This window comes from Perissodus microlepis, chromosome 17 (assembly GCF_051167445.1).
Source record: "Perissodus microlepis isolate ML-2025 ecotype Zambia chromosome 17, ASM5116744v1, whole genome shotgun sequence".
Taxonomy (NCBI): domain Eukaryota; kingdom Metazoa; phylum Chordata; class Actinopteri; order Cichliformes; family Cichlidae; genus Perissodus; species Perissodus microlepis.
In genome coordinates, this window is record NC_140477.1 from 4127956 (window position 1) to 4142803 (window position 14848).

General features: G+C 37.9%; 1 protein-coding gene across 1 annotated transcript in view; it reads right to left on the reverse strand.

The window, feature by feature from the left end:
- Positions 1 to 10970, reverse strand: part of LOC146369069 (mucin-6-like) — a 41851-nt gene extending 30881 nt beyond the window's left edge. Inside the window, 24 exon segments of the mRNA XM_084910640.1 lie at positions 4224 to 4393; positions 4474 to 4546; positions 4715 to 4909; positions 5198 to 5302; positions 5574 to 5712; positions 5795 to 5949; positions 6069 to 6157; positions 6521 to 6561; positions 6658 to 6901; positions 7050 to 7182; positions 7263 to 7357; positions 7524 to 7673; positions 7755 to 7892; positions 7974 to 8043; positions 8144 to 8221; positions 8316 to 8451; positions 8539 to 8659; positions 8740 to 8865; positions 9008 to 9203; positions 9353 to 9435; positions 9588 to 9651; positions 9759 to 9888; positions 10273 to 10498; positions 10877 to 10970. Coding sequence (XP_084766766.1) covers positions 4224 to 4393; positions 4474 to 4546; positions 4715 to 4909; positions 5198 to 5302; positions 5574 to 5712; positions 5795 to 5949; positions 6069 to 6157; positions 6521 to 6561; positions 6658 to 6901; positions 7050 to 7182; positions 7263 to 7357; positions 7524 to 7673; positions 7755 to 7892; positions 7974 to 8043; positions 8144 to 8221; positions 8316 to 8451; positions 8539 to 8659; positions 8740 to 8865; positions 9008 to 9203; positions 9353 to 9435; positions 9588 to 9651; positions 9759 to 9888; positions 10273 to 10498; positions 10877 to 10970 — 3051 coding nt within the window.
- Positions 10971 to 14848: the final 3878 nt, after the last annotated feature.

Sequence of the window (14848 nt, forward strand, 5' to 3'; positions counted from 1 at the left end):
ACGTCTGCCTCTGTTGCCATGACTGTAGGTTTAAGAGGTTTTCAGTTAGTTTCTTCCCAATTCACCAGATCTGCCTCCCTGTGCATTTGTCTACTTTAACAAATGAATATCAGTTTGATGAGTTGCACACTGGATTAGATACAGAGAATAGGGGGGACAAACTGGGCCTTCACCTGAGCAACCTAATAACCCCTTACAAGGTGTGTACCATGGCTCAACAGAAAGAAAAAAAACAAAAACAAAAATGTAGAGCACATAACAGCAAGTACAAATCCCATCACTCAGGTAGGCATATAAATCGAACATTTAGTCAGAAAAGGACGGAATCAAAGACTTACAAACTGACTTCACATCAAACCTGTCACGAACCACGACTTGATTTGACATTGTCTGGATCAGTCTATTCACAGGTTTGACAAGTCGCCCAAGTCTGGTTCTGATCTGGGAACCATTCCCGGTTTGGCTATAGTCAACCATTGGGGGCTGAGCAGCAATGGCAGGAGCAACTACATCCACCACTACGTCAGGTGTAGTAGAGCATACTTGTACACCCTCCCCACAGCTCGTAGCAATACTGACCTCCTGGGACGCCATGCTAGAACCAGTTCGGTCAAAGTCCACTTCAACAGACAAGGCCGATGCGGCTGGCAAGACTGAATCCACGCTTGAAACATCAGTAACATCTCCCTGAGACCGGCTGGACTCCGTCAACTGCGACACCCATGCAACTGTCCTCTCTCCAGGGTCCAAAGGTTCAGAGATAACCTCCAGGTCAGCTGTCCCATCCATGGCATCAGGTGAGCGGTTACCATGAGCACCAACACAGCTCACAGCAGGGGCATTCAAATCCCCCTCCCCAGACGCAGCCCCATCATCATCTTCAGGCGCCGTGTTCACATCCAACGTAGAAGAGACGTGATCCGAGGTTCCAGCATCATCCTCCAGGGGCAGGAAATTCGCCACCAACAGCAGATTCCGGTGGACCACTCTCTCTCGTCCAGAAACAGAATCACGGATCTTGAAAGTGTGAGTATCATGGTTCACATCGATCACGGTGTAGACCGTTGACTCCCACCGATCAGCAACCTTCTTCTTTCCCCTCTCTTTCCTGTTAGCAACCAGGACTCTGTCACCAACCTCAATCCTGGAACCCTTCACTCTTCACTGTTCAGCGGAGGTGATAGGTATTGTTGACCCTGTTCCAGGAGCAGTTGATGTGACCAGTGTTGTTTGTATAGAGGTCATGGGTGGCATTGTTGATCCTGTTTCAGTAGTGGGTGATGTAGCTGCTGTGGGAGCAGAGGAAGCAGTGGGAATTGTTGTTTTTCCTTCAGTGGTGAGGGAACTCATTGTAGTTTTCCCTGTAGAGGGGGGAGTTGGCGTTGTTTGTGGTTTTTCAGTAGAAACTGTAGTGGCAGTAGATATTGTTGGTGTAAAGGTGGTTCTAGCTGATGTCGGCAATGTTCCACCAGTACCAGGTGTGCTGGACTGTTCAGCGGAGGTGATAGGTATTGTTGTCCCTGTTCCAGGAGCAGTTGATGTGAGCAGCGTTGTTTGTTTTGATGTCACAGGTGGCATTGTTGATCCTGTTTCAGTACTGGGTGATGTAGCTGTTGTGGGAGCAGAGGAAGCAGTGGGAATTGTTTGTTCTTCAGTGGTGAGGGAACTCAATGTAGTTTTCCCTGTAGAGGGGGAAGTTGGCGTTGTTTGTGGTTGTCCAGTAGAAACTGTAGTAGCAGTAGATGTTGTTGGTGTAAAGGTGGTTCTAGCTGATGTCGGCAATGTTTCACCTGTACCAGGTGTGCTGTACTGTTCAGCAGTTGTGATAGGCATTGTTGACCCTGTTCCAGGAGCAGTTGATGTGAGCAGCGTTGTTTGTTTAGAGGTCATGGGTGGCATTGTTGATCCTGTTTCAATAGTGGGTGATGTAGCTGTTGTGGGACCAAAGTAGGCAGTGGGAATTGTTGTTTGTCCTTCAGTTGTGAGGGAACTCAATGTAGTTTTCCCTGTAGAGGGGGACATTGTTGATCTTGTTTGTGGTTTTTCAGTAGAGACTGTGGTAGCAGTAGATGTTTTTGTAAACGTGGTTGTAGGCGGTGTAGGCAATGTTCCACCTGTACCAGGTGTACTGGATCGAAGAACTGTCGTAATTGGTGTAGAGGTACTTGTGAATATTGTTGAACCTTTTGTAGTGGTAGTTGACATATTTATAGTTGTCGTCACAAGTACAGTTGAAAACATAGTTGTTTCTCCCGTAGTTGAAGATGTTGGTTTGAGAGTTGTTGTAGCAGGTTCTGTCGTTGTTGGAGGCGGAGGAGGTGCTGTTAAACAGAGCTGATAGTAAGTACTTCTGCTTCCAAGCAGTTCAGAAAGGCATAGTTAATCTGAAATATTATCAATTACTTGTAAACAAGCTGTAACCAAATATCATTCAATAGTTCATAAAAGGATTTTAATTTCTATTCTTAAATTACTTTCATATTTGTACAATATAAATCAGAATTCATTTTATTAATAGTGTATTTATATTGAATGTATCTCATACTTACCACAACTGAATGTCCCATTTTTACAGGAGCTGTTTAATACAAAAGAGTAAATAAGAATAACCAATTGTTAATAAAGCTTTACATGTAGTAAATTAAATATATACCTGTGTGTGTGTGTGTGTGTGTGTGTTCAACTTACCACTGAAAAGAGTTTATCATCACCACTTCTCCTGGTTGAACAACAGTGTTATTGAAATAACAAGAGCAGTCCATAATTGTGGTGCATTCACCTGCATTCTCATCATAGTATGGTGTGTCCTTTGGACATCTCGGGTAACAACCTGTTTTATTAAGAAATGTGTTCCTATATTATCAATTGTTTTTGTACACATTATTCTATCAAACAATATTTAAAATCTTTAAAAGTTTGATTATTTAGTCATTGTTCAAAAATACAATATTAAAAATTGATTTATGCCAAGCAACTACGGTGGCAGAAAATGTATGTGAACCATTGAAATTTTACACTATACTTTAAAACAACAAAGTAACAAAATAAAAGACTACCAAGCATTATTTAGTCTTTGATAATTAAAATTTTCTATCTCTCAATTAGACTATTAGAACATTATTGAAAAATTAAAAAATTATAAAGTAGCATTTGGATATTCATTCAGATATTCATTTTGATTTAGTACCATGATTATGCTCCCAAGAGGTAAGCCTCCAGTTTTTATATCTGCTAAAATATATTGGAAATTGCTAAAGTCTTTCTCTGCTTTTCAGAGTGGATCTTTCAAATCCCACAATTCTAAAAGGTTTAAATAGTGTTTATTGTTGTTTAATGTATTTGAACATAACTGAGAAGTTTGCTTACCTTCAAGCTTGTGTCTAAGGATTCCTTTGCCACAGGTTCTCATCTTACCACAGGCGTCATAGTGCCAAATACTTTGGCCTGGTTTGTTGTAGTAATCACAGTAAATGGCTGAAAATTTAAGTTTAACAGTTTATTGAGAGAATAAGTGAACAATAATTAAAGACTAAGTTATATTTTCTGTTTACAATTTCAATAATGATCTAATCCTGTATGAATTGGATTCTTCATTATATTCAGTGATTTTTTTTTATTAAGTACATTGGCCACACTGCCTTCCAGGTGTCATTAAGACCAAGTGTATTTAAAAATAAGAATAAATTGACTTAAAATATAACCATTGCAGATATAATGTAAACCAAGCGTCTAAAACAATTAGTATTAAAATTAAGCACATACATTGTAAGGCATGTGTCACAATAATCAACTCTTTAATCAGAAAGTTATGTCAAAAAAAAAAAAACTTCCCTGTTGATAGCTACAGAATTATATCTAGAAGAAGACTCCTAACTTACGACACAGGTCAGGTGTTCTCCACTTTACACAGACATCCTGGTCACTGCAGGCCTCTGCATAAGCTGCCACAGCTGTGCAGTAGCCCAGGAACTTCCCTTCAAACTCACAGGAGCAGGACTCAAGTAAGCAAGCCTGATAGTAAGGATTTGGGTCCACCTGGGGATTTGAGAACATCCAGAATAGATATTTTATTGGCATGTTTGAAAACTCTCTGCAAATGCTGATTACAACCAGTAGTTGTGAGGTAGAATATTGCACTAGAACTGGATAAAAATATTTGTGACAATTCATGTGGTTTATTTTCCTTAGCGGTTAATGGTATGTAGAACATGTAAACCACATACTTTCAGATGACAGTCTTTGAAAGTGTCTCCTTTAATAATCATACAGCGCCGCTGGGCCCAGGCTGAACAGTAGGAGTTGCGATCACATGGAAATATATCAGCAGTTACATCAGAACAAGGAGGAGTGGCTGCCTTCCAGCTGTTGCCAAAGGCCATCGGACTGGATGCCACTGAAAACAGATTTAGGTTTGTTACATACCATGACTATCTAGTATCAACGTATTATAAATGAGAGAGAAAGCTAATTCACCTGTTGAGCCTCTTATCTGTAGGTCGTTCATCTCATTGGAGTCAAAATTCCCACAAAGTCCACACACTTTATTCTGCAGGTAAGAGTTTTTAAGTATTCAGTAATGAGATGTAAGTATGTATTTTATAATACAATTTGATATTGTAGGAAACCTGTATGTCAAAATTCTGATATTGCCAAATGCACTACACAGGCAAATATTTTTAAAATCAAGGAGAAAAATAAGATTCCCATTCCTCACCCTCCAGTTTTCATGCAGCTTTATGGTGAGCCGTGTGTGTTTGTCCCAGATGAGAGTGATCCCGCTGCTCGGCACTGACACTATGATATAGAGTCCCACAGTGTCGATACTGTAAAGTGAATTTTCCTGCAGAGTCCAGCCTTGCTGCAGACGTTTAGTCACCTTCATGTCACCCAGTGTCAGGGTTGCTTTGCCCTTGATGGAGCAAGTAGAAGAGTTACAATTCATAGTATTTCATTATTTAAAATTGTCATTAGCAATTTCATGAAACGAAATGAATGATAGAATTAACATCTTCATGTATTAATGACTCTTCTTCAATTCAGTCTCATTCCCATCAGACAGAATGTGCAATTAAACTTAACATTGAAAATGAGTGCATTGATTACAAATAATTAAAAATAGAGTTTATCAAATCAATCAAAGGAGAGAGTACTTTCAAATCAATAACCTGACAAATTTATCACAGTAATTGTCACAAACCTGCAAGTCCAGGACAATGAAGTGAGAGCAGGTCAGCGCCTCTTCACAGCAGGGTACACTCTCCACTCTGACAGAAAATGTGCCCTTTCTATTTCCACAGTAATCCTGAAGTAAAATAAATCAATATAAAAGCAGAGTTACACTGAATAATGCTTTTATGCGAAATGCATTTGGTTAATGTGCGATCTCAGGGAGAGTTCTGTAAGGTACGATAATGGTAGTTTAAATGGAACATGTAGAAATAGAATAAAGAAAGAAGGGTTTGAGTTGGTGTAATTCCCTGACATCTGGTAAATTTGATCAGATTTTAAATGCTTATTTGGCCCATGGAATGAATAGAATGTCATGTAAACTACGTTGCAATGTGTTGTCTCACCTCTACAAGTGTGTACTGACAGTGTCCACTGAAGCGATACCATTTAGAGTCAAAGGTCTGATAATGTCCATTTCCATAAACTTGACATGTCCCAGGACACGGCTCATCTGTGCAGTCCCACTGACCCTGACCACAGACACTGTAAGACAGGTAACCATAAGCTTAAGGATGAACTAAATGTTGTCAGTTAAATAGTAAAGTGCCACTTATGAGTGTGTTACCAGTTTTTACAGTTGGCTTTTACAGTCTCTCCTGCCCTGAAGACTTTACCACTGTACACACAGGTGCAGTTGTTCCTTGATACACAGTTTCCATAGTGAGCTTCATACTGATCATGTGGGCAGTAACAGCCACTCTCACAATCCTTTTTGGCAAACTGAAAATCACATGCAATAATCTTTGACTCATTAAAACCCAATAATTTCAACCAATAAAAACATTCTTAACATAGATAAGCAGATAATGATGTCTACATATGAACATGTGTTGACTCACAAGTGGTTTGCTGAGGCTGTCACAAGTTTTCTGAGCTGTCTTAATCGGGTTTTCTGAGCAGTGCACACAAACCTTCCCATTCTTGCAGCCTGATAAAATCATTATTAAAATTATTAAGACAAAATTACAACAATGTAACAATTTTCCATTTTAATTCCTAGATCCACCATCTAGCAAATGATCAAATTTAATAACTTTAAACTTTACGGAGGTTGTAATTTTTCCTTTTTTTTGATACATTTGTAGTGCTGTTTTCATTAAAATGCAACATACAATCATCTTGTATGATTGGGTTTGTAGTGTTGTTAAATTATACACAATCACGTCATCTTTTTAAAGAAAAATATACACATAACACTTATAATCCCTAAAAATAAATAAATTAGGTTTAAAGGGTGCAGCAAGCAAAAATTATCATTTTAGGATGGTTAAAATAGAAAATATAGACTCACCACAATCCTTAGAACAGTTCAGTTTTCCATTTTCACAGAGGCTGAAATATTTGTAAAGGAAAATGTATGTTAATTTAATGTAAATTACATCATAGACATCACATCAGCATAGTAAAATATTCAAATGTGCAGCTCACCACTGTCGCCCATCTATAGCAACTGGACCTGGAGGCGTTATACCACCCGTGTGGTGGCATACACACTCTGCCTTTGGGGTGCAGGTGTTTTCTTGATTCAGATACGTTCCTTTGGGGCAGCCACATCCCTCCACGGGAAAATCATCCACTTTACAGCAAAAATCACGGCCAGACAGGGAGCGGCATGTACTGTTGCAAGCACATAAGTTGTAGGAGAACTCTTGGTTCTTTGGACATCTCAGAGCTGTGACACGACATTGGGGATAGCAGTATTATCAGGTATCTAAATGAATGTCTTAATCTTGTCTCTTTTTAAGAAAAGGTCTAAACTAAAATGTTTGAAGATATTAAGAGAATAAGTGAACATGTTTATGTAGTATATGAACCCTTACTGCATTTGGTAGTCTCCCTCCAGTTACCAACAAAAAACCCCAGACTTTCACAAGCTTTTGCGTAGCTGGCTAAAGCAATGCACAAGCACCTCTGCACATTGCTGCCACAATTACAGGTTCTTTGAATACAGGCCTGCCAACAAAAGTCATCTTAACATTAATAAGTTAAATAAACTTATGGAAACATGCTTATAACTCAATATTTATGCTTACTGTGTGGTACTGATCAGGTGGTAAGTGGCGATGGCACTTAGCAAATATTCCAGTTGGGTCAGTCAGCACAGAGCACTTTTCATCAGCAAATATTTCTGAAAGAACAAAACAAACGATTTATATTGTCTCTATCTATCTATGAAATCAAGGGTCAACGTCATGATCCAGCCAGATGTCAAGGTGAATTTATAATTCAGCATTATCCTATCTCTGTACTGCAGTCTTTTCAGTTTTAGTCATAGTTAAAATAGAAAGTGGTACCATTGTGAGTGTTGATGCAGGTGCTGGGTATGTTCACTGCACAAGCGCCCAGACTCCAGGACAGAGCAAAAGGCTGAGCCGAATTCTCAATGATCCCACCGCTGCTGGTGAAGTCATCTGTGCTGTCACTGTTGTCGTTGCCACAAAGACCTGAACGACAGACTGACTGGTAAAAGCGGAACATGCCAGCAATGATAGTGTTAAATGGATTTTGGGCATTTTGTTTCTAACCTGAAATGATGTTATTGTGTTTTGTAGGAGCAGAGATGTAGAGCTGGATTTCAGGTGACATCTGGACTTGGATCTTAATATCTGACGATGTTACGACTAGTACATACATGGAGGACTGCCAAAACACCTCTGCATAATCTGAAAGTGATAAGTAAGAGCCTTCGTAATTGAGTTAACAAATGGCTTATGGAATGTATGAATTACAAGGTTTCTATTTACCAGTCTTCTGAGATTCTGTAATTTCTTGGTCTCCAAATGTAACCATGCTGTCTTTGAATGTATACTTTTCCTGAAAATAAAAAAGGGGCATTTATAGTTAAGTTTTCACATCTTTTATGTTATTTAAATGTCAAGTTGTTTTGAAATCATTGATCAAAGACAAGCTGTACCTGATAACCCTAGAGAACAATGTTTTTCAGTGATGCATCCTTTTCAGAAAACTGAATAACTACTGTCCAGTTGAAACCCTGCATGTCGCAATAAATAAATTACACAGCAGTCAGTATTGCACAACAGGCAAAGTAAGGTATATGTTGCATAATATGGGGGAGGGCAAATTACCTGAAATGCTAAGTATGTACATTTACCAGGCACAACATATTGCTTGCCATCAAATGTTGTCACAAACTGGCCTTCAATTAAACATTTTGATGGACAGAAGTTTTCAGAGCAACGCCACTGTCCACCTTCACACAAGCTAGGGATAGGTTTAAAGAAAAAATGAAATCTTGTGATGCACAATGAAAACTATGAAGCCACGCACACTATATATAGAAATACTTACCATGACTGACATTTGGTGCTACGTATTTCTCCAGTTGAATAGGTTTTCCCAGCAAATACACAGGGGCATTGGGACAGATTCACACAGTGGTAGCCATCCAAGTGATCGTTAAGTACCTTGCCTACATGCACGTTAAGTATAGCCTTAATATGCAGATAAATTATAAAGCCACATAAATTCATTCTCCTATTCAGTGCTCACCCTCTGGGCAGACACAGGAGCCGGTGATATCCTGGCTGGTCAGTTGGGGTTTAGGGTTGGAGCAGCTGGGTAGAAAGGCAGTACCTTCTTCATTATAAACCAAGTCTCCAGGGCAAGTTGGCTTAGCTGCAGGCAGCCACAAAGACAAACAATTACATCTACTCATAACTGAAGGAAATACAAGCTGAGTCAAGGTAATTCATTTTTTAAAGAAGAATTTATTTTTAATAGCTGATCTGATAATGAAAAAAATACAAAAATCACCTACCACATTTGGTTACGGTTGTCCATTTGCTCCAAAAATCATTTGTTTTCCCATAAAGCACAGCAATCTCTTTGAAGAAAGAACAACGGACGTGTTCATCGTTTTCATAGCTGTAAAGGCTCTTGTAGCAGAGCTGAAGGTAACGAAGCCACTTTGATTGCAGAGAGTCTTTGATGTTGGAAAATATTTGATTGCATACCTGCAAATATCATCAGAGCAACCATCTGAGCATATGCACCAGTTGAAGCATACAATGATTAAACACAGTCAGGAGTGTCAACTGATTTATTTCTTCTGCTTTTTTTCCAGGTTTAGCAGGTGACAAAAATGTAAAGCAGCAGAACTTACTGAATTAGGAGCTGAGATCGAATCTTTGGTTTGACACGTGTCGTCAGGGAGCACGCTCTCTCTGATCAACTTCTGCTCATCACCTTAATTCACAAAAAGATACATTCTTAATCAAGCAGATGTGCAAATAAACCATCTGTTACTGATACCAATTATTTATACTATCCATAATGCTTTTGTAAACATCACAGCTTCCATTAGCCTTATTTAAATTACAAAAAAAACATCTATTTACCAGTTACATTGTATTTTCCACACAGTCCACTCATGTCGGTGCTCAGCTCTTGCTCCAGCTCAACCTGAAGAGGAGATCATTGAGCAACTTTAGGTGTAATAAAGATTTTTATTGTTTAAATCCATGTACCTGCATTTAGGATTTCTCCTGCAGTAATATGAATGCTCTCACCCAAAGAGTGTCTATTCCTCCAGGTACGCTGCGCCAGGTTATGGAAAGAGGCAGCAATGAGCTCCTCAGTTTAGTGTAGATGCCGTACTGAAAAATATGCTGGTAGGTGTGATCGTATGGAAGGGCAACACTGTAAAGATACAGGGGCATCAATTTTGCAGCCTGTGAAAATTATGGCCATCACATTTGCTACCTTTATTCCTTTGGACATAAAAATCAGTTGGATACTTTTATCATAAGGGGAAAAAACCTGAGAGGTTCGTCCGAGAAAACATATTCTTGTCTCAGACAGCAGATAAGAAACAACGCAAAAAGCAGATAATAACAGCTTTATACTGAGGTTTTAAATATTTGATCTGCAGCAACAGGCGCAACACTCACACTTGCAGATGATTATATTTAAATGGACACAAAATCATATTATGAATGAACACATCAGGCATGAGTTCTTTTTTTGCCTTCTGTGTAGCCACGATTTCTCTCACACACACAATGTCTAGATCCGGGTCCAAACCTTTTGTCCTCAACCAGGATGCTTCCATTCTGCAGAATAGTCCTGACTTTGTTGATGATGATGTCGACTTGCACCACTAGGCCATCGTTCCCTCGACGTACAGAGATGTCACATTCAACTCGATTCTGGGTGAACCGAGTCAGGGTGAAGGGACAATTGGAATGCACATAGAATCCTGAACCTTGGAAAGGTTTGACGACTCCACTGCTGAATGTCCTGCAAATGTCTGATCACAAGAAAGGTGTGAATTTACTGAAGCTCGCTGAAAGCAGCTATTGACTGAGTTCAATAATAAAGCAATAAATCACTTCAGTCATTTTATTATGCCAAAAATATTAATTTAAAAAGTAGCATCACTGTTATGCTTGACAAAATTGTGATTTGTAATACTACCCTACCTACAAATACTGACATTCTTCAGAGATTACCACCTCTGCAATTTCTCTGCACTAGAAAACCCAACAGTGTTTCCTTTTTTATCATATAGTATATTAGAGGATGTCACAAACATCATCATCACCTAACTATGTCAGTAGTTTGCATCAATTAAAAAGCTATAGATTAATCAAGATCCAGCACTTGTATACAAATTTTGCATGCTTACATTTCTGAGTTTCACGTGTCACAGAGCCACTGGTCCCAAAAACCAATGAAACTACAGAAAGGCAGAGAGCTAGCAACCATCTCTGTAAGGTCATGCTTGCTGCCTGTTGCTCCCAAGCTGCAGGTGCAACCAGGAAGGCATGCACAGTCAGCCTGGGACAGGGCTTATATATGCTGTGTCTACACTCATACACTGCCTGAGGGACCACACACTCACTATAATACACACACACGTTTCCATCACTCAAGGGCAAGTTACTTTGACTTACAATCATTTCCTGGAGATCGCAGCTGACCTTAATCGTAAGTATTAATTGCTCTACTCTCCATGTGCTGTTTTCAAAAAGTAATACATAAAATAAAATGTAATGATTTGTTTAATTTACTTGTCCCCAAATCATTTTTGTAGATAGATTTGCCTTCCCTTAAAATTAGCAAAACTACCCACACAGCGTTTTTGATGAAAAATTATAGAACAATTAAATGCAATTAATAAAGAAAAACAAATCTTTAAACAGTGGGAGAAAAAAATTAAAACAGAGATCCTGGAAAGTGTGATTGTTTTCAAACTGTACACCTCATTTTTTGTTTGTTGTGAATATGGAGCAACCTAATTCTTTTTATACTGATTTCATTTGGAATAGTTCACACTCTCCACGTAAAAGTAACCACTGACTTTACACATAAACAGATGTATGTCTCCTCCAATCACTTCCTGTAACTGTAACCTCTTTTCACCTGGGCTACACCCTTGACCACGTCAAGAAAAGCCAAACTATCTTATTGTTCTCTCGCTTACCCTATTACGTCTTTTTCCCCAGTGAAGACTCGCTGACCTCTGAGTTGAAGTTTCCTCTACTATGTTGTCTGCCTGGGGCAGGTGGAAGAAACTCTACCCACAGCAGCAAAGCAAGATTGCTTGATTTATAAGGACTGAGTGAGAAATCCCAAACCTATTGCTATTAATGACATCTGCTGTCATTAAGTAAACTACAGAATTGCCTTGCTAGCATTTATCCAGAGAACATGTTTGCACACTGTATGCAAGCTAGCTTTAGCAGAAATTGTCACAAGAAATTGTCACTGTTATGCTGCACCTTTGTTTTCTCTGTCGTGCATGAGACACTAGCATATATTTCTTATACCAAAGTATTAGTATAATAGCAACAATGTAAGTTAGCCATGAGAAAGCTAAGAAGAAATTCTGCATATCAAAGCTACAATTCAGCCGCCAACCGCTCCTGCTGTCCATTGCACTGGCTATTGCCATAGTAAGCAATTTTCAGTTATATCCCTTTGCTGTGCAATTATATATAATTTAGTGTCAAGGGTTACATTTGCAAGTAAAGAAATTTGGCAAGTTAGCAAATTAATATTTATAGTCATTAGTGATTTTGCTAGCAATTATATTAGGGTTGAGTTAGCCAGCTTACTGCAAGTTATCTATGCCGGAAGTATGGTCAGTTTTTAATGATAGCTGATAAAATGCAATGCACATAGAAAACAGGCATTCAAAAATGTGACGTTCCTGTCAGTTTTTTGTAGGTGAAATAATTTATTGGGTAATTAGTACTTGCTAACGAAATCCAGCAAATGTTAATGATCAGGTTTCACCAGTGCACGCAAACACTTTTCAAACACAATAGGAAGGTTGCAGTTTCTCGATGGACAGTCATGGAGCTCAGCTAAAAGATACCTAACACCTGCAAAAACTGACACATTTATAGTCATCACTTTCAGTTAGGGAATTTACCTAAAGAAATTAGAGATTGGTAAAGCCTTTACTACACTCATTGCCCTGTGGCCTGTTGTTTCACAAGTCTAGCCTTGCATTGTCGTTGTGTATCTGAAATATGGATATTATTGTATTTCTTGCACATCCAAAAGTGAATGTTCCGACAAATACCCAGAAGATGCAAACTTGGTCTTATGCTAGATGTATGCATTTGTAAAATTGTGATTTTAAAATCCTTGAATAAAAAAAGTAAAAGAAATGTGAAGTGTCCAAGGATTGATTTGTTTATTGTGACATTTAAACTGGGCTTGTACGTAAATGGTTGCAGCTATACTTCAGTAATCCTAACCCTTTCAACTAGACTACACCCCTACTTGGGTCAAGAACATTTCTAGCAGTTACTGCTTCCTCCTTTGAGAGTTGAGTACATCCACGTAGATTTGAGCATACACGTAGACCCCCTTGACCGTTAGTTGAATACATTTAAATTAAAGATGTTATGTCCTTCTTTTACAAACTTTTATAAAGTTTCAGCAATCTGACATTTGCTGAAAAATTGGTTGAGTCACTTTAAAATAAGTTGATGCATAACATGTCTTGAATACCTAGTAATTACATCAAAAATGATACCAAAATTTCCCCAAAACTGTGTGTGTGTGTGTGTGTGTGTGTGTGGCTGTAAAGTAAATTAAGTACTGTAATCATACTGTCTCACAAAAGAATATTTCATCAACATTTTTACTTTTTCCAAGAGTTTTATTCATGTTGCTTAAAATTAAAACAAACAGGAAGAACCAAAGAAGTAAATTGAGTTTACTGATTCTTATTATGTTTTATTTTTTAGGTGGGGGAGGGGCGCTGCCTTATGTGTAACATGCTAGATAATCAATAAATAATAATAACAGCAACATTATTATTATTATTATTATTATTATTATTGATAATGAGACATTGAAAAAATAACAGTAACACCACATCCACTATCACTACTACTAATACTGTTTCTACTAGTGCTGATAGTAATAAAAACTAAATAGTGATAAATAATGATGATAAACAATGACTGCTAGGGTTGGAATTTGGAAAAAAACATATAACTCTAGACACTGGGTAAGGCAAAGAGTGATACCAATTGGGAGTACGATTGGGTTTTGGAGTATAATACCTATCCTATCATAAATAAATCCATATACAAATCCATATAGATAATATAAATAAGTAGAAAGCAATGACAACACTGAAAGGAGTACATGTATATGTACGTTATTTATATGTATCCTTAAATCATATTGGAATATAAAATGAGTGGTGTAATACATATTTAAAACACCACTGTTTTTTTGTATATCCAACTCCTTATTATTTTATTCCCTTTGTGTTTCCTGGACTGTCCATAGTTTCCATTGACTGTTTCTCTTGTTAGCTACAAAAATGCAAGTAAAAAGTAGATTTGTTTTTACAAAAAAACGTTTTTTTGTTGTTGTTTTGCTGTTTTATCAGACATGGAGAAAATACGACTAAGTACAACTTTTCTAATGAGTAACTGTAAGTGGAGTTGCTGTTCATTAATTCAATACTACCCCTAAGAACTTGCATAATTTGCAAGCACTGAATAGCGTGCCTGATCTCAAACTTGCAAAAGAAGAGCAATGTGTGTATGATGCATGTCTGCATTATATTCACAAACAATCCAAAAATCAATCTGCCTTTGATGTTTGTGGCACCCCAGATATATTGTATTAAATGCCCAATGAAACACCCATCATTCTGGTGATCACCAAACCTTTTAAGATAAGATAACCTTTATTAGTCCCACACTTGGGAAATTTGTTTTGTTACAGCAGTGGACAGTGCAAAGTTGCATAGAAAAATTAGAGAAAAACACTGGAATAAGATATCAATAATTCTTATTCTAATTCTAATAATTCTTCACAATATTTCTTGTGTGTGTGTTACTTTTTCTGGCTTAAACAGCTTTTCTGTGCATGTAAAAGTATAAGGACCAGACTCACTTGCACAGAATTTGCACTAAACCAGCATCAGACTAAGTTGCCACATCTGATCTATTACATGGAAATATTGTGAACCTAAAAGCATTTTTTTTTCTAATTTACTGAACACATTTATGTGCCATAAGTTGGCATCCTAATGCATAATTTCTAGGAAATTTCTGACCAGATTTTAATCCTCATAGGAAGAGAAACATTTGCCTATTTGAAATTTTAGCTTAAATTAATT